This window comes from Condylostylus longicornis, unplaced genomic scaffold (assembly GCF_029603195.1).
Source record: "Condylostylus longicornis isolate FDR11 unplaced genomic scaffold, ASM2960319v2 ptg000017l, whole genome shotgun sequence".
Classification (NCBI taxonomy): domain Eukaryota; kingdom Metazoa; phylum Arthropoda; class Insecta; order Diptera; family Dolichopodidae; genus Condylostylus; species Condylostylus longicornis.
The window spans coordinates 8,132,682-8,152,600 of NW_026577986.1; the positions used below are offsets into that span (position 1 = coordinate 8,132,682).

The window sequence follows — 19,919 nt, forward strand, 5'->3', positions numbered from 1 at the left end:
TTCTTTTATAAAAGCTCTGTATATGAAAAAAAAATAAAAAAAATAAAAAACCCGATTTTTACATGAGAATTTTTTAAACAAAAGGATACAATAACAAAAAACATAAAACCTAAGAAAAATAAAAAAGGATTTTTCTAGCTTTGATCTACAAGCAGTCGTTCATTGTATATTTTAAAATTTATTGAGCTGAAATGTGAGATTTAAAGTATATAATATAAAAAAAAATACTGCATTATATAAAATTAAGGTTAATGTTATACAAAAAAAAAAAAGAAAATAGAAAAGGCTTTAAATATAAATTTTGCACTAATATAACTTCAAATGAAGTATTACTAAAATCGAAAATTTAATTTATTAAATTAAATGTAATATTAATAAAATTTAATATTACAGATAAATTTAAAAACAATTTATATCAATAAAATAAATCATTGTTATAAAAAATTGAAAAATTGAATTTATTGTTATTGGTGAAATTCGCCAGTTTAACAGAGAAAAGAATTGGTTTTACTTTACGAAATCTAATATTGTTTCCAATGGCTTCACTTTAAATTTCTTATTCAACATTATTGAGTATTGAATATCAAAATTAGATTCTTGTAATATTCTAAAAATATTTTGAATTTTAAAATTAATATACAGAATATTATCTTAATATTAAAAAATTCACATTCCATCTATAAATGATGATGGTTTTTGTTATAGCTACTGATAGCCGCCGTTTCTGGCTATGGGATATTTGTTTTGCTATACTGAAATGCTTCAACTAAGCAAACAGCTGATATAAAAAACCAAATCCATTTCATACGTTTTTCTAACTTGTATACTTTTGCTGTTGTTTGCACTACTTTCAAGCAAAAAAATTAAAATGAATATATAAAGTGAGGTTTTTCAAGAATATTTCAAAATAAAATTAATTTCTGAGGACATATAATCAATAATTTCAATAAATTCTAATCTAATGAATCTAATACAGAGCAGAGATAATTCTCTAATTTAATACATAGATCTACAACTCGGTGTGGGTTGTGGCTTCATCTACTAATTTCCTCCATTTATCTCTTTCAATTGCTACGTTTTTCCGATTTCTAACACCCATTTTATGTAAGTCTGTTTCCACTCCTTCCAGCCACCTTTTTCTTGACCTTCCTCGCGACCGACTACTTTCTAGGTTGGCAGTAAGCATTTTTTTCGAAGTTTGGATTTGTTCCATTTGTATTTCATGGCCAGCCAATCTGATTATATTTAATTCAGCGAATTCAACATTCAGTTCATCATTATATCTGATTCTCCAGCTATTTTCATCTTTTTGTATTGTTCCGAATATTTTTCTCAGTATTTGTCTTTCGAATATTCTAAGGGTGTTCTCTTCAATTGCTGTACGCGAATAACATTCTAAACCATATGTAACTACAGGTCTAATTAAAGTTTTATAAAACCTAAATTTTATGTTACGTGATATGATTTTGGATTTAAATAGTTTTATGTTTGCATAATAGCTTCTGTTTTAGACTTGAATACGTTCTTGTATGCATTTGCTAATAGTATTTTTATTATTGATTTGCACCCCCAGGTAGTTAAACTTAGCTATACTCACTCGAATTTATATTCTCCAACTGAGATATTCTGAGAACTCCTTCTTGCTTCACTTCTTGATAGATAGCTCCCAAATAATTAAAGTAAAATTTTTGCTTCTTAAACTTATATGAAATTATACGAAACTATATGGGGTTCTGAAAATACGACCTTACACGTACTTGTTTATACCGTATTTTTGTATAAAGAAATTATTTACTTACAGGCTAAAACAGTGCCTAAAAATGTTTGCCCACCACAGTATAAAATTATTAATATGGAATTACAAAATTTCCTTAAGGAAAAATTTTTAATTATTATTTAAAATTTATATTATTAAACCACAATTAATTTTTATATAACAGTTAAAAATTTCAATTAAAATCTCTTGAAAAATTTCTATTTAGCCATTTAGATTTTCTTTTAATCCCTCACCTTTTTAAAAGTAATCAAAAAATACTATACATTCAATTTTGATATAATCTTAGCTTCGAAATTTTCTAAAAATAAAAAAACTTATTTTTAGAAATACCTCTGTATAATAAGAAACCCCTTAAGAATATAAAAATGTTGAATTTAAAATTATTTATCGATTTTAATTAATATTTTATTTTACTGGCAATCTATAGCAATGGTTATCGTTTTTGTAACAAAATTGATAATAAATCATTTAATATTATGGTTCTTGTATTGGGTATATGAGGTGTTCGACTTAACTAATTAGAAAATGAAATATAATAATCCATACATAGAAAAAACATTTTGTGTGTTATAAAAATAGTAATGAAAAAACAATATTGGAATTCAAATTCAACTTGCCTTCAGTGCCAAAGTAATTAACCTTTAATATTAAAATTTATAAAATGTTATCATATTAAACCCACACATGAGTATAGTAAGTATATAAAATGTGATAATGATATTGAAAATTTGTAGGACCAATATATGAAAATAAACAATAATGATTATATTATATACAGTGTTGTACTCGACCGAAGATAATAACCCATAAGTAGAATTAATAAATAAGGGGACTTTAAAACTTAGAACAAACAAGTAAAGACCCTTTTGAGTAAATTTAATACTTCCTTACCAGAAATTGGGTTAAGGATAGATTTTCCATTTTAATCTTAAAATAATTTTTATCAAATTTTATAAGACTAATTAAAATTCAATATTAAATTATTTTCCTATCATAATTAAATAATTATTATTATAGGGTTTAATTATTAAACTCTTTCAATTTTACCCAATTTAATATACACAAATACGAGTATTTGATAAAAATTATAAGATAAGTAAGTAAAAAAAATTCAATAACATTTTGAGCAGTGCCACCGATTTGCACTTGTTTATTATTTATATAGTAGGTCTAGCTACCTGCGAAACTCTATAATAAAACCAATTTCATAGCTCTACTTACCTGACGTTTAAATTAAAATATATAGGCTTTTAAGGAAATCCAGAAGAGCATGAAATATTCGAATTCTTTTTTGTTAGATTAAACTTCCTTTCAACTTTCTGCCACTTCCGTTGAATTTTATGTAATTAAATTAAGCATGTGGCAGTGTATATATGTAATTGCTTTCTGAAAAATCATATGGTAATGCTGATTGCCATAACAACCTCACACTTAAAGATGTAAGTAGAAAACTATTATGTCAGGTACGTAGGTACTACCATCTTTTTCCTCCGAAGACAGACTACCTTTTTCTTCCTACGTGAAGGGCATATTATTTTTGATATGGAGCTTGTAATCATTTGAAGGTGTTTTCTCAGGTATGGAAATGTAAATATATTCTAGGCAAGCAATTACTCCAGAAGTATCGAGTAACTGCTATATATAAAAATGAAAGGTGCAGGCTATTACTACAGGCAATTCAGTGGGTTTATACCGACTGGAACATTTTTACTTGTTCTTAAATGGAAAATTTTAATTTGGAAACATCTTAAGCGTAATCAAAATTGCTCTAATGATTTTTTTAACAGAATCTCTTACCATAATACTTTAGATTTATGAGAAATCAATATAAAATTTCTCTACTTAATTATATAATAAACATTTCTAATTATAATTTTAAATCTATATGTATTTATAGTAAGGATCTAGATTATAAAAAATGTTTATTTAAAATATATACTTAATTATAGCACGAATATTCTAATTAAGTAAGAGTTTAATCATAGAATTTTATTAAATCAACTAAATATCGATTAGATCTGTTAAGAGGATAAGCGAATACAAGAATTCTATGCTTATATAACTACATACATACATATATTATATAATTTTGATTAAAAATAAATTTAATATCCTTAATAAAATCCCTTCAAGTTTTTTGTTCTTTTCCTATATAATTTTCCTATATTGGGAACTAAAAATATCATAAACTAAATTAAGATTATATTATTATTTGAGTTCATTAATTATGCGTTTTTAAGATTAATGTTTGCGAGTAGATCGTGTTATATCATAAATAATTTATTCATTTTACGAGTATATATAGGGATAGGTGCTGGTGGTAATAAATTTTTTAATATCCGATATTCCAAAATTTTATAATATGAAGGAAGAGCAATAAAAGAAAATCTCATTACCTCAATATACAATTATAAATAGTTTATTTAGCTCTTAATATAAAAATTAAATTAAGCGTTTTTATATCGTAAAATATCTACGTGAATTTTAATTTTATTAACGTAATCTTGTATGCTCCTTAAATGCTTGAAGTATATACGATAATTATTCATTATTGATTTTTACGATAATTCACAATGTGTAGAAATTAATCGATTACATAGTAGCTTATTTAATAGTATCTTGAATATCTTTTAGAATCTAAATGTAATATGGAATAAATAAAATTATTTTCCTGTATTTAAGTGTTACAGAATTCTTATGAATATGTCTTAGTAATATACAGCGGAGTCGCTTTATAATGAACACTCCATAAAACAAAATTCTTAATCTATTTAATTGCCACTTAATTTAAGTGGCAATTTTATTTTTAAGAATTTTGTTTCTTAACTTTTGGTTTCAATTCCCTTATTATAAAAGAAACTAAAAGAATATTAGGTGTCCATCCTCTATAGAGATTCTAGTGTATCTTCTCTAGGAATTGTATGATTCTATAGGGATTCTAATGTATATATAGTAATATTCTGATATAATATTGAAATGATAGAAATAGTGGCACAAATACATTGTGTTTTAAAGAACTGTAATGGAGAATTACAAATTTTTGAAGGTTCTGAGTCATAATTTTAAGGCATGTATTAAATTATACATATATCAACCCTTTTGGTATACAATTCTGAATTAGTATATTGAAAATTTTTTCAAGAGTTGAAAGCAGATGGTGTCAGATAAGGACAATAAAAATTGTCCTTATCGGCTGATCTGGAAATAATCCTGCTCTAAAACAGACCTATTAAATATGAATTTTTATCTAGTTTGCTCTAAGATAAATAAAGCATTGTGAGGGTTAACGAATATCCTTGATCTCTTAGTGCAATTCCATAAATATGAAAGTACATATACATGACTCTTTTGATCTGAGAAAATAATTCGACTTTAATTAAAATTTTAGATAGAAATTTTCAGTAAATACAGCTGTTATACTTTAAAAAAAATTTTATACAAAATTAATTCTATATTTCTACCTTGGATTTTCTTAGTAATGCGTAATGCACTATTTCAAAAACATCATAAACTTTCGTTTTAACGTATTTATCCACGTATAATATTTAGAGCGGAAAAATTTGAATTTTGAAGAGATTTGAAAATTCGTTTAAATTTTAAAAAGAAAAAAATCAAAATTTACAAATACAAATTTTCTTCCTTTTCAAAAAGGATCTTATGTACTTGACAAGGTTTACTTCCGTTTAAGGATTTTTCTTTTCGAAATTTTTGTTTTCGCTGTTTGTTTTTTGTTTTAGTTTCATATTTTGATATTTTTATTCCCATGGGAAAAATCTGAGATTTTCCTTAAATAACTCTTTTTATGAAAATCCTTTATAGTTTAAGATAAAAAACAAAACAAAAGTAGAAAGATTACAGAAGTGAAGGAGTTGGAAGGAAATTTGTTTTTCTCATAAAAAATGGAAAAATAAAATATACTCAAAAATTTTGAACTTTCTCTTCTTCTTTTGTAAATCCATTTGGAAATTTTATGTCAGGTATTTATAAAAATTGATCCTGTTTTGTTCTCTTAAATTATTATTATTTTTGACAAGGGTATTTTTTTTTTTCCAAAATTAATGTTATATAAAATTAGCTGAAAATACAAAACTAAAATGGATCATTTTATCGATTAATAAATAAAAACAAAAAAAATAAAGTTGGGTCAAACCAACGGTTTGTATTGTAGCACTTTTCCCTTCAACAAGTGAAAATTCTGCTTTTAAATACAGTCTATGTATACCTATCAAACTATTAAAATTATTTTCATTCATATACAAAACTATTTCTAGAATTGCATATATTTAGGATGACGCATATATGCAGTGTTTGAAATAAAGCAAAAATTAATATAAAAAGGGGTTAACATAATGCTCGATTTTAAGGGTTAATTGTGTGAGTTAAGAGAAATAATTATATTTTTAATTTCATGGAATTTACCGTTAGCTTTTTGCGTTTATAAAAATTTGGAAAAGCTTGCGGTTTTGGAAATATAAGGTGTCAAAAATTCAAATTTTACAAATTTCAAGAGGCGATAACTTGAGAGGGGGTGGAGATGGAAAAAAATTTTCTTCTAACGAAATGAACTATTTGTTAATGTCTAAAAGCTCCTAAAATTTCAAGCTTCTACAGGCTGGGGTCTAGAAGAAAAATGACATCAAAAATTTGGAAAAAAAGGACTTTAGATAACGGTAAATTTGAACGGCCATTTTGTTTTTCTAAAGTTTAACTATAGTATATCACGCTAGGGGAAGCAAGCCACTGCCTTTCTGCGTTTGCAAAATTTCAAAAATGCTTATGGTTTCATTGCAACAAATATTTAAAAAAGGCCATTTTTAGAGTTTTGGGGGGGTATAACTTCTAGAGGGGGGGAGATAGGTAAAAATTTTGTTCTACGGAAATAAGTTTCTAGTAAAGATCTATGTACGTATGAAGTTTCAGCTTTCTATCTTAAAGGGTGTAGAAGTTTTGTAAACAAAAAAAGTGTCCACGGACGGACGGACGGACGGACGGACAGAGTGAAACTAATAAGCACTTTTTTCAAAAAATTTTTTGGAAAAGTACTAAAAACAAAAAAATGTCGAAGGATGAAGAATAAAGTTTGGTACTATGATGGTATTAAAATAATTTTTTCCTTTAGGAATAAGGGTTTTCTTTAAGGAATTTTTTGTTTTTTTTTTTGTTTTCTTGAGGCTAAAAAATTTCATGTAATAAGGAGATATATTTTATTAATCTCATTGGTTTGAACAGGGTGGTTTAAGAGATGTATAAATTCCTAACTGCACAATATTATGGATATGACAATAGTTGAAGAAAGTGACCAATTTTTTGTAATTGTCATTTTTAATTTTAATTACATTTACTATAACAAGTTCGAAAAATCCTGTGCTAAAAAGTATATAAAAGCCCTCATAGCATAAAGTAGTCTGAATAGTTAAATTGAAATTTCAAGCTCTCATATCAGACACTGAAATACATATATACGCTTTATTGAAAATAATTTTCAAAAGAAAAAATTCCTGTATATAAGTGCAGTAAAAAATTTAGAGTGCCGTAATGTTATTGTGAGAAAATCCATACTATACGGCAATTTAAATTGAAACTCCAGAGAAAGCTTAAAAATGAATTAGTTCAGGATCAAATTAAAGGTCAAAATCTATACTTTTTAAATTATGAAAATCTGAAGCTCTTTAATATTTTGTGATTAAAATTTTTTTCAATTATTTGCATTATTCTTGAAACAATGAGTTAATATTTTTTAAAAGAACATAAAAGGCGTAATTCCTGCATTAATTTAGGCGGAAATTAATAAAGTTAATTTGGAAAGAGAAGTGTAAGAATAAAAATTACATAAAATCAAATTTAGTAAGGATATTTTTTTTTTAAATATTTCTGATTGCTTAAAATTAAACCTCACAGAATTTCACATTATAGTATGATTAACTAATTATAAGATTTTCCTTTTACATAAGCATAACACTAAATACAATATGAACTAAAATTTCTTGAAACAATAAAATTATATTTTTAATAATTCTATTGGATGTAATTAAATCTTAAATGAATTTTGTCTATAATATAATTTTAATTGAGTAAAAATTATAAAAATGTCATGAATAACTTTTAATAAGAAGAAATTTTAATAAATTTTGTGTATCATTTTGTTACAGGAATTATTTTTAAACAAAAATAATGGTAATTAAACTACTGAAATATTAATTGACACTAATATTCACCTGCATTCAATTCAAATCACTAAAGATAAGGTGTTGATATGTATAGATAGATTTCTGAGTAAACAATTATAATAACCATCTTACATTATTATGTGCTTACAATGGTCGCAAATAGTAAAAAATGTTCTGTACGAATTACAGTCGCATCCGTTTGTAAGAAATGTAAGACTCATATTGAACATAAAAATTTTTCTAAATGGTTTACTCAAACCGGCCTCTTAATGAATTACGCCTTATGTTAAATAAGAAATACTTAATGAATTTCAATATTCTTTGTAACAATAATTTTGACATTAAACTAAGAATAATCAATATAAATGAAAGTAGTTCTCTTTAGTTTATATTATTCTTTTATAATCCCCCCTTAATTATACTGATCATCAATGGCACTCACTCTTTAACATCACGTTTTAATTATTATTATTTTTCCGATACACTCTTTAATTTCTAAGTTCTTCTCTATAATTTAATAATAACATTGGTATTAGTTTAGAGCAAATATATTTTTGTTCCCATAGTTAGTAAAAATTATTAGGTCCTTACTGACTTCAAAATAAATAAAATTTTGCCATTCTATTATATGGAATAATATTATTGTTGTCAATTTAAAATTTCAGTGAAACTTTTATTGGTAAATCTTATTTTTCCCTTTTATATTATTTTCGATTATGTAATAACAAATCTTGAAAGGAAAACAATAATAATATTATACTTACACTGGAAATAATTTTTTATGTAAAATTGCAAAAATTAAAGAAATGTATGCATGTAGGCCCATTCAGTAATAGTGATAAAATATTCAATGAAAGTAAAATGCTACTCGTACTCGAAAATAACAAATTTAGAGTAAAATTTTTTCTAAATTTTAAAGTAAGTCTAAAATAAGTTTTACTGTCGCAAATAAGATCGCTGCAATTTTTCCTCCTATGTTGCGTAATCTTACATTTTATAATTGTGAGTAATTTTTCTTCAATTTCTCATAATCACAATTTAAGTGAGAAAATTTAAGAGCCTTTACCAAATCGAATCAAATTTTGTTAGCTATATTCAAAATTCTAAATTGAATTAGCATTAAGAAGCCATTTTAAGCTTATATTTTTAACAGTGTATTCAATTCTATATTAATTCTATATTAATTATTCTCTTTTAAAATTCGTCTATATTGAAATGTAAAGTTCTCTTTTTAAGAATTTTATTTAATTAATATTGAATTTTTGATTGCATACCAAAAATAAAATTTCCATTTTAATTTATTAAGAACAATATTGTTAGCTTGCTATATGGCAATAAGCTTATTTGATTTTGAATATATAAATTTGAATTTTAAAATTTTATTTTGTTTTAAATTTAATAATATTAAATTCAATATATGTTTTTCAAAATATTCACAATAATCATATTATGGTTTATTTGGTATTCTTATTGAATTTTATATTTTATAGAATTTCAAGTAAAATTTCAAATACAATCTGATTTAAAATCAATAATATTTTTGTTAATAATGTAGGAAATTTTATGTTTTATTCTTTTAAATATAATATTTGGACTTTCTTTTATTCCAATTTATTAGTCAGGTTTCAAAATTTATAGGTGTATTAGGTTATACATGCAGAAATATAGAGCATTAGAAATCATTTAATTGCCAACAAAGACTAAAAACTTCACAATTAACGAGAATTTATATAGCTGACCGTGTCAACTCTGTGACACACGTACGAATAAATGATTTTAAATGTCCAAGATAATTAACATAGAGTTTCATACAACCTCTTACTTTTTATGTATTGTGCTATTTTATACATATAAGAGTTTAACTGAAAATGATAACCATATCACTAAATTTCTTTGTTCGACATTTCAGCTTTGTAGCTACAATTGTTTCTGAGCTATGACGAAACAGTTTATAAGGTTCTATGAGAAATTTATACGGCTTATAGAGGTTTATAGAGAAATTTTAACGGCTTTTATCGAACATAACAGTCCTAGCAACATAATCACTTGTGCAAATATACAAAACTATCTACTCAATAATTTCTGAGATATAGCTAAAAAAATTTTGAAGTTGTATGTCTGTTACCCGAACCAGTACCTCGATCGTATTCAATTTAATCGGGATTCTGGTGTATTTCCTATAATAAATAATTTGTACAAATTTGTTGAACTTATCTCAATTAGTTTTTGAGTTATCGTTGGGATGGAGAAACGGACGGACAGGCATTTTTAAATTGACTCAACACTCGACGCTAACCGAAATAATACACTCGAGTCTATATCTCAGACTATTATTTCTTAGCATTTCAAACGGTAAGGCAAGTTTAGTATACCGTTCGAACATGTGTTCGTACGAGTATAAAAATAGAAGTTGGTTAAAATTATTTTCTTCAAATTTTAAATTAAACAAAATATTATTTCGTTTGGGGATCGCAAATAATAGATTAAATTTTAATTTCCTTTAAATTAACAAAGATCATCATCTCACAATTCAAAGAATTTTAACTTGAGCGAAATACAAAATTAATTAATATTTTCTTATTTTATATAGAATTTTCATTGTTGATTGCCTTCGTTCCGAAATTTACAGATTATACAAGAATATCCAATTAATTTATTCTAAGCACGGATTTAATATCAAAATTCTTTGAATTCTCTTCAATCTTTTTAGATTTCCTCTTCCTTGAAAATCTTTTTATTACTTTTACTATATGCTTGTCTGTCTAAAATGTTTCCTATTTAATGTAGGATCCTGAATAGGTAATTATTTGATGTGAAAAATAATATCAATGGAATAATAATAATTAATTCTGATTATATTAACGAAATTATTAGTCCTTGAAATTTATAATAATTTATAATATAGGAAATTTGTAAATTTCAAGGAAGTGAAAAATATTTTAATGTTCTATATGAGATTGCCTTGTTAAAGATTAATTTTACATTAAATTTTTATACAATTTAACTTGTTCAACAATTTTAAATAATTTTATTATAAAATATTTAATTTTGTTATTACATTTTCTATAGTTGAAAATTCCTAAGAGGAGAACGCTAAACTCATATGGAAAATAGAAGTAGTGAGTAAATTAGATGGTTCATTTATTTTATCAGGTTTATTGCTGTCTAGATTGCATTATATGCACATTGAGGCTCTTTACTTTCGTGCAGAAGTCTGTGATTTCCTTCCAGAATAGCAGAGTCTATAAATTATGTCTCTACGACATAAATTTTTTTAAATGGCCCCGTCATTAGGAAGTTACTTGTTTAACAACTTTAAAAATTTTTTTATTGGAAAGAACATTTTCACAAAAAATATCACGTTAACATTCCCTAGAATGTAAGTATCGTTTGATATTTACTTATAATGTCGTTTGATTTTTACAGTTGGAATCGTAAGTAATATCACAAATCAAAAAATTATGTCTTTAACAAGAAATCGGAAACTATTTAGAAAATTGCTTCAGAATCTATAAATTAATTCAACATGGAAGGTTTCCTTCAATAAAAAATTTGGAAATACTGTAAATTTCGGTTACCAAACTAATTTTCTAAAAAAATTTAATAATTTCATTTATAACCAGTTCAAGGGTATTCCATCAAAAATACTTGCTACATCACATTGTAAAAATTTTCTTATACAAATTTTTATTAATATTACCATAATAATTACTGTTATTCACCTCATTACTGTTATAGTATATACTTACAGTTGAATAGTATATTAGTTTTAATAAACCGAATAAATGAACAAAATGTTTTTTCATATACAACCAAAATAACCATGAAATGACTCATCAACATTATCCCCCTGAATCTGTTTATGTATATTATTAAATGCTTGCGGAACGAAAAATAGAAAATATTCTCCTGACATTTTCAATTCACATACACTAATTTCAGGACGTTCAGAATGTTGCGTTTATTACAATTTCTTATGTTTTTATTATATTGCGAGTGAACTTCAAATGAACTATGACCGTATGACATACATACACACATATGCATGTATTTAGGCATTACTAAAACAAAGTAGCATAAGGATAATTTTTGTTAGTATGTAATAGATTGACACTATGATATTATTAATATTATACAATATGTACATTTGAATTTGTGAAGGACGTCACTTGCACTTAACAATTAAGGATATAACAAAAGAATTGTTATATTCTTCACATATACGTTCCGTATATATATTGAAATTTTTGGAACTAAATAGGATTACATTACAAGGACTTACTAATTAAATAAAGTATTTTATTAATAAAAGGGCATATTACGTAAATTGTATATATCTACTTTTAATCTTAACTTAAACAATGGGCTTACAATAAAATATAATATTTAGATGTATGACATTAAGAGTAAGAAATGTAAAATTTAGAAATATTATTAATTTTTGGTTTTTGTAAAATTAAATTATAAGTACATCGTGAGATTGCAAGAAATTCAGTATAATAAATGAAAATGATTTTGTGTTGCAGGTTTTTTGTTTGTAGATTTTGAATCGAATGTTGCATTCCATATGAAAAGTTAATGAATAGTTTTGGTTTTCTCTAAAGAAATGCCTGAGTTATTTATAAATTAAAGCAAGAGTACATAGAATTGACTGTGTTAACTTTGTGATACTCGTACAAGTGTGTGATTTTAAGTGCAGTATGTTAATATTGTCACCCACTGTCAGACGTACTCCTGGTGTTTTATACGTATAATGCTTTTATACGTTACTCGCAGTTAATGAAATGAATTAAGGGCCATACTATCAAATTCGTTTGTAGAAAATTTCAGCATTATAATTCCAATAGTTTTCATAATATTCGATTAAATGGCTTTCAAAGTTATCACAAGGAGTCAAGAAATTTTAACTATTTATTACTTAATACAGCCTTAATAATATATTTACTTTTGGTATTTACTGTTATGAACGGACCTACAGACGAACAGACATGGTCAAATCTACTCAAAAGTTGATGCTGATCAAAAACATACTCGTATTTAAAAATAGTTCTCCTCTCTCTGATGATGTGCCGGAAATCCTTTTATAAAGTAAATCAGCGGTCTAAAAATTTTACAACTCTTTTAATACTTAATTTGTTACTCACACTGACACTTGAACACTTGAATATTCACAAATTTCTCAAAGAGTAGCGAAATGAGCACAAAAGCTTAAAACCAAAATTTTGTATAATATACAAATGTTAAAAATGTCTTTAATGTTCGAAATTTTCGAGAGATTTAAGTTCGAATAAAAATAAGTTCGAATTAAAAACAAATTCAAATTGTAGAAGAGTTTGACTTTGACTAATTTTCAGTGATGGAGGTACATGGTCTTCATAATATTAAAAATTTAATTATGTATAAGTTTAATAAAATATTCATTTAACAACTACTGTTATGCTAATAAAAAACAAATAAAATAAAAAACTTCAAAAACAAATAATTATTATAAGGCCAATTCAAGCCCAAATCTTAAAAGTCATTGGAAAATCCTTTCAGTCCAAATTTATTAATTTTTTTTTATTACTACATTTTGATTTTTATTATCATGACAGTTAATATTGTATTTCAATAAACTATTACTAACAGAAATAGAATATTTTGATAGTGTTAATTAAGTGCAGACAAAATTTTTCTCAAATAACTTTCACTCTTACTGGAATTTTTTTAAGATTTATAAGAAATTTTCTCAATTAAAAAGGTCATAATTATGTACAAACATACTTACATATTGTATATTTGTACTTGTAATATTGAAATGTTATGATTGGAAAATTAAAGGAAAAGAAAATTTCTATAGATAAATGATAGAAATTCGACGACGAATTTTAAGTTAAAGTTCATTGGTAGTAATCAATAAATTTCCATTTCAAAACAGAATATTTGCATGAAGGGAATGTTCATTTCGCTTCAATTCAATTGAGATTAGAGGCGGCGAGGTATAATGTGTTGGGATTTTAAATTGAATAAGCGCCTCTAACGTATATACTTTTTGAACAGATAAGAAGTCGGTGAAAATATTAAAAATTTATTAACGGCATCCATGTGCTCAGAACATAAATTTGTGAGAAAATCAATTTTTTTGGTTAATTAACAACAAATAAATCCTTATATTATGTATGATTTAAATCAGAAATTATAGTAATAAGAATTGTTTTTCAAAATAATATTCCCGCAATATTTGTGCTATTGATTTGCTTTTTCATTCTTTTTAATTAACTAACATATAGCACATTAATTCTTACTATCTCACATATTATTATTGGGATAAAAATTTACTGACCTATACAACAAAAATCTGTACCTATAATATAAAAGAATTTAATGCAGATCACGATTTAATAATTTATTATAATTTAATAAACAAAAATTCAAATAAATATGTGAATATTACATAAAAATATGTTTGAGTTATAAATAATTAATTAAATTCTATTTATATGTAGATTTATTATTAAAAAAAATATACACACATACAAAATCAAAATACCTTAATATTCAATTAATATTGATAATAAAAATGAAAATATTGAAAATTTTCCATTTTATTCAATAAAAAAATTTCGACTTATCAATAATAAACGACCATCGAGCAAGGATATGAAATTTTTTATTAGTGTTCCTGTATGTAAATAAAATGAAATGAAAAAGGGACAACTGTACTATTGTATTGTATAGACATTAAAAATTGATATTTATTTAGGTATCCATTGACTAATTCATATTTTTTTTTGGGGTTAATCAAAAATCAAAGAGGGAAAAACAAAAATCTTTGCTGCTCTTTTTATGGACCAAAATAATGAAAGATAATAAAATTAACAAACAATAAAGTTAATCTATTGTAAATTTATCATAAAATAACGATAATAATAAAAAATATTCCTAAATAAATATTTATGTATTTTCAAAATTTGGGTAATATAAAAATTGGACGGTGGGAAATTTCTATTGGCACCCACAAATAATTTTGTAGGTGCTTTTTTTACAATAAATTTCCTTTAAATATGATTTTTTAACTTTAAAATCTTTTTTAAAATCTCGACATATTTTTCAATTATTGACGTTTTATTTAAAGAAATTTACGATTTTGGAGCTTCTAAAGAATTTTATTGTCATATACTACATCTTGGGGAATTTGCGGTACTATATGGCGAAATTCGGTGAGCAATAAAATATTGGTTATATTATGATTTATGAATTTTTCAAATGGAGTAAGAGATTCAGTATTTTTTTTTGAATAATTTCAGATCAAAGAAAGAGGAAACGAAAAAATATGAACAGATCCTTATATTTCGTTTTAAACTCCTGCTGCAGAATACTCTTATATCAGGTCTAAATTGCTTTTAAATAAATGTCCTTTTATAATAAATAAAATAAATTCCTCCATAAAATTGCAGAACAGATAAATGATGTAACGAAAGAAACCAGTTAAGACAAAAAAATTAAAATAAATTTTGTCCTCGAACTGGAGCCGAACCACATACCTGCCGCTTTCAAAGCGGATGCTCTAGGAACTGAGCTACAAATATCTTTTACAATTTAATAGTTTTAAATGAAATTTTTCACTTTCTTATGGTAGATTTCGTTTCGTTTTCATACGATTCATTTTTGAAAAATATTTAATTATCAAGGGCAAACGTGCACAATTTTTTTCGTTTTCGTTTGTTTTATTGCAGATACTTATATTTTACGTAGCATGTTGCAGCCAGTTAGTAAGTAAAAATGTTTTTTATGTAAAACGTTAACCGTTTTATTGTTTTAGTAACAAAAAAAGCAAAAAAAATTTCAAAGCTTAGTAAAATTGAAGTTTAAGTATAGCGACTAAGCAAACGTGTTAGCAATTAATTCATTACATTACAAAATTTTCAAGACCAAGTCTTCCGATAATCACTTTTCCTCGTTAAATTTTAGACTTTTCCTAATAGGTATTTCAATTTCAATAATTGTACTACCCTTGAAAATTGATATACTTCGTTCGTTATAATAAGATGCTCAGATTTTATTGGAACTTTTATAATGTGGAAAATTAAAATTTTTTTTTTTATTTCAATTTACTTATGCTCATCCTTTTTACAAATTTTAAATTTATTCTTTTGGGAAATGTTGAGAATTATTGTTTGCTTTTTGTTTTATTTTTGTTATATAAAAATGTCAATCATAAAAATTATTTTTTGCAAAAACAAAAACAGAATAAACAAAGGATATTTTAATTTAATATGAACAATTTTTTATTATAATTTTGCAGGTGAAAAACTTTTTTGATGCGGATTTGATCGATTTCATTATTTAAGAGGTCACTAAATAAAAATAACAGGAATAAGTATGGTAAAACTGTATCCTTTTCAGTATTTCTAAAATTTCATATTTTTTAGTTCATATTTTTTATTTTAGGAATTTTTTTCTAAGCAATTTTTAGGTTAAAATAGAAACAAAACTTCAATATCATTGGAATTAAAAATAATATTTTCTGATTGGGTCGAAATCAGAACAAAATTTTTAAAAGAAACGCCAATGTTATTATAATTACGCCTAAATTTAGGCAATAAAAAATTTATATAGAGTAGAAGTAAAAGTAATAGTTTTAGAAAGGGAAAGAGTGCGAGGCTGGCCCACCCACGCGAAGACCATGCAGCAGGACACCAACAAAACGCATCGGCAAACATCAAATTAACACTCCACGATTCCCATGTAATGAAATCTCAGAAAGCTAATTCAATTCTTGAAAATACCAATACGTACAGCGAACAATTCTAAATTAATTCAGAATTTTAATTTTATTTCTGAAAATTCTTTTACAGGAATAATTCTATTAAAATTTACAATTATTTTGTTAACGCATGTTAAAAAAAAAAAACAATATTCTTTTTTCCTTATGTAACTTAAATTTTTCTTACTTTGAAATTAAACACAGGAATCTTATGATTATTAACATTGTCTTTTTTCTAATTACCATCAGAGCATACGAGCATATGAACGCATCCTTTAAAATTTAAGAGAAACTATTTTCCATTTCATTTCCCATCAAAAATATACAAGAAACTACTCATTAATGAATTCAAAAATTTCGTCTTCCATTTAACTTATACTTTAAAATATTTTGCAAACGTTTAACAAATAAATTTCCTTAGGAGTTGTTCTTTGACAAAAAAAAAAAACAATTTCTTATTTCGTTTTCCAACATTTGAAGAATATTATAATGATGACAATCATGAAACCATGATTATATCCCTACTACAATAATTATTACTAACATAATAGTGTTATATAAATAACTAGTACAACTTCCGAGCAAGATGACGATATATGAACACAATAGTCTTTTATGCGTTACATAAGAAAACTAACAAGTGCAATAAGAATAAGTAAAACAAAATTGCAGACAAAAAGTTGTTTCCTCTCTCCTTAAAAATGGTATAGTCTTTAAGAGATTGAAAGAAAGATGAGAAAGAAATTTACACTTTAAAATGCTCTCTAATGATATAATGGGGTTTGTTGTTCTTATAAAAAGAGAGAGACTTAATTGTTTATTGTTGATAGTACTGAAAGAGTTAATACTTGTACCACCCGCCGCTAGGAGTACTTTTATATTATTTTTTAACATAGATTTTTTATAGTTTTACTTATAACACTTTGCTTTGTCGTTATTGTCATCATGATAATATTATTTTTAAAATACTTACATTTACGTAAATTATAAGATGGTTACAGTTAAAAAAGAAAAGTTCAAGTAAAGTCACCCTTATATAAAACTGATATAATATGGAAATATGAATAAGCGTATGTATATGTACATATAAGCGTATTCACAATGTGTAATGACTAATTTGTATTGTAAGATTCACATCGTTATAGCAGTTTATTTAGTATAGGGAAAATTTATTGGGGTGGATTTGTATTAGAAGAACATAAAAATTTTTTTCTTGCTGCTTTTTGCCTGATTACAAATTAAGTGTAAGCTCCACATGAAATTAGCTGAAACTTAAGAGTTAAATATTATTTCTCTCCTATGTGTTATATTTCTGCCAGCTGTTAACAATATCCACTACGTATTGTAATTTCCAACTTCAATAGAGTATAAAAGAATAATATGCTCAAGCACGGGGGAAATTTTAAGGTAAAGGGTGTACAAAATTGAATCTCGATGGTGTGTTGACTGTTGTAAATCGTTATCTTGTTAAACACACAACACTTTCAGATAATAAGAAAAATTGGACTGAATTTTACCTTTTTTAATAAATAAAATTTTAATTACAAAGGTAACATATTGTGAAAATAATTTTATATTTTCACAATATAAAAATATTTTAATAAATTTTTTTTTAAATTTTGTTTATCTTCTTTTTTTTTTTTTATGAATAATTTCCGTGGCATCCTTTAATGAATGACTAATTGATTCTGTCCTTTCCAGTATATTTTAAATTTTTAATTTATTAACTATCATTGTTATCCTTTTTATTACAATTTTCATCATCACATATACAAATTGAATGCATAAAAGATGATTGAAAACTTCATTAATAATTTTTATTTTAGTTTTAAAATTTTTCAAAAATTTATGAGTGCAATTGTTTGTTTTAAGAGCAGAATGTCAGGAAATTTTACAACAAAAAAAATTAATTTAAATATTTTTACAATTTTTTTTTTTCATATGATCATTTGTACTCGTATTCATGAGTTGCACGTTATTTATAAATAATTTATGTTTTTTATTGTAAAAAATTAAAAATATTTTTGTTTTAAATTTATTTTTTAAAATTAATTTTTATTTTGTTTAAGCAGAAACTTTAAATGAAATATTTAATTTCTTTTCACATAGACTTGTGGATCGACAGGGATCAATCTCAGACCAGACCAATGCAGCTATAAAAATTTATTGTAACATTCCACCGCTTATAAAACACTAGGTTATAATTCTCGCGCAATTATAGATTTGTTCAAGCGTCACCTCTCACAGGCCCAAGGGTTGCACCAAACATCCCCCAAATGAATAAATCGCTTCCTCGTGAATATCTTAACAAAGGACAGAACACGTTCTGCCATGTTATCGTCCCCATGGTAAAACTTACACAAACGGTCCACAGATTGTCCTAGCCTGCAATGCCCAGTGAGGAGAAAAAGCAGCAATTTGGGCCCCCATCTTTTAGATGCCAGCAGCTCATTGGCCCTTCTGAGATACAGACCAGAACAGCCTTAGTGTGTGCATGCAAATGTGTTCACATTGTATTTTAGAATTTAATAATTTGAGATTAATTCAGTTTGTTATACATATTAAATTTTTTAAGAAATATTAATTTCTCATTGCAAACTAATTCTTTAAAATTAAAAGTGTTAACAAATTCGAACATAAAAACTTGTTGTAAATATTATGTATTTGTTTTTGCGCCCTTTGTGGATACATTTTAGGTTACGATATGTATCCAAGAATATAAATTTTTATTACATACTTATACTGTTAACCTAGTAAGGGTTTCATTTCCGTTAACAGAAATTTCTATTGAAATAAAGATTGCCAAACTATAATTCCATCTATTTTTCATAATGTTGCTTTATATATGAACACTTTAATCTATAACAGAATTTTTAACCTTTATTTTAACATTAATAGCAATAAAAGAAGAAAGCAAAAGCCTAGCCGCATTCTAATTTCGCTTTCTCCTTCTACGAGTTTTGTTTCTTGTTTCTCTTTTGTGTCTCATTTTTGCACATTTTTGCACTCTAACTTTTTGTTTTTAAAAAAATTTCTCCAATACATTTAATGTCGTCTCTTCAGTTAAAGCCTGTCTCTTTCATTTTCAAGTTTTTTTTAAGATTTTTTTCTCTGTTGTTTGTTCAATAGAAAATTACATGAAAATGAATCCATTATCATTCCAATAAACACCATTAGAATTTATGTACCTATTTAAGAATTTAGTGAGGTTAAAAAATACTAGCTAATT

The 19,919-nt window shown here is 25.2% G+C and overlaps 1 protein-coding gene across 1 annotated transcript; it reads right to left on the reverse strand.

The window, feature by feature from the left end:
- Positions 1 to 1,009: 1,009 nt before the first annotated feature.
- On the reverse strand, positions 1,010 to 19,120 carry LOC129606043 (uncharacterized). The gene is made up of 2 exons (XM_055516095.1): positions 19,050 to 19,120; positions 1,010 to 1,439 (listed from the first exon to the last, which is right to left on the reverse strand). The coding sequence occupies exons 1-2, from the start codon at positions 19,118 to 19,120 to the stop codon at positions 1,010 to 1,012; spliced, it is 501 nt and encodes a 166-aa protein (XP_055372070.1).
- Positions 19,121 to 19,919: the final 799 nt, after the last annotated feature.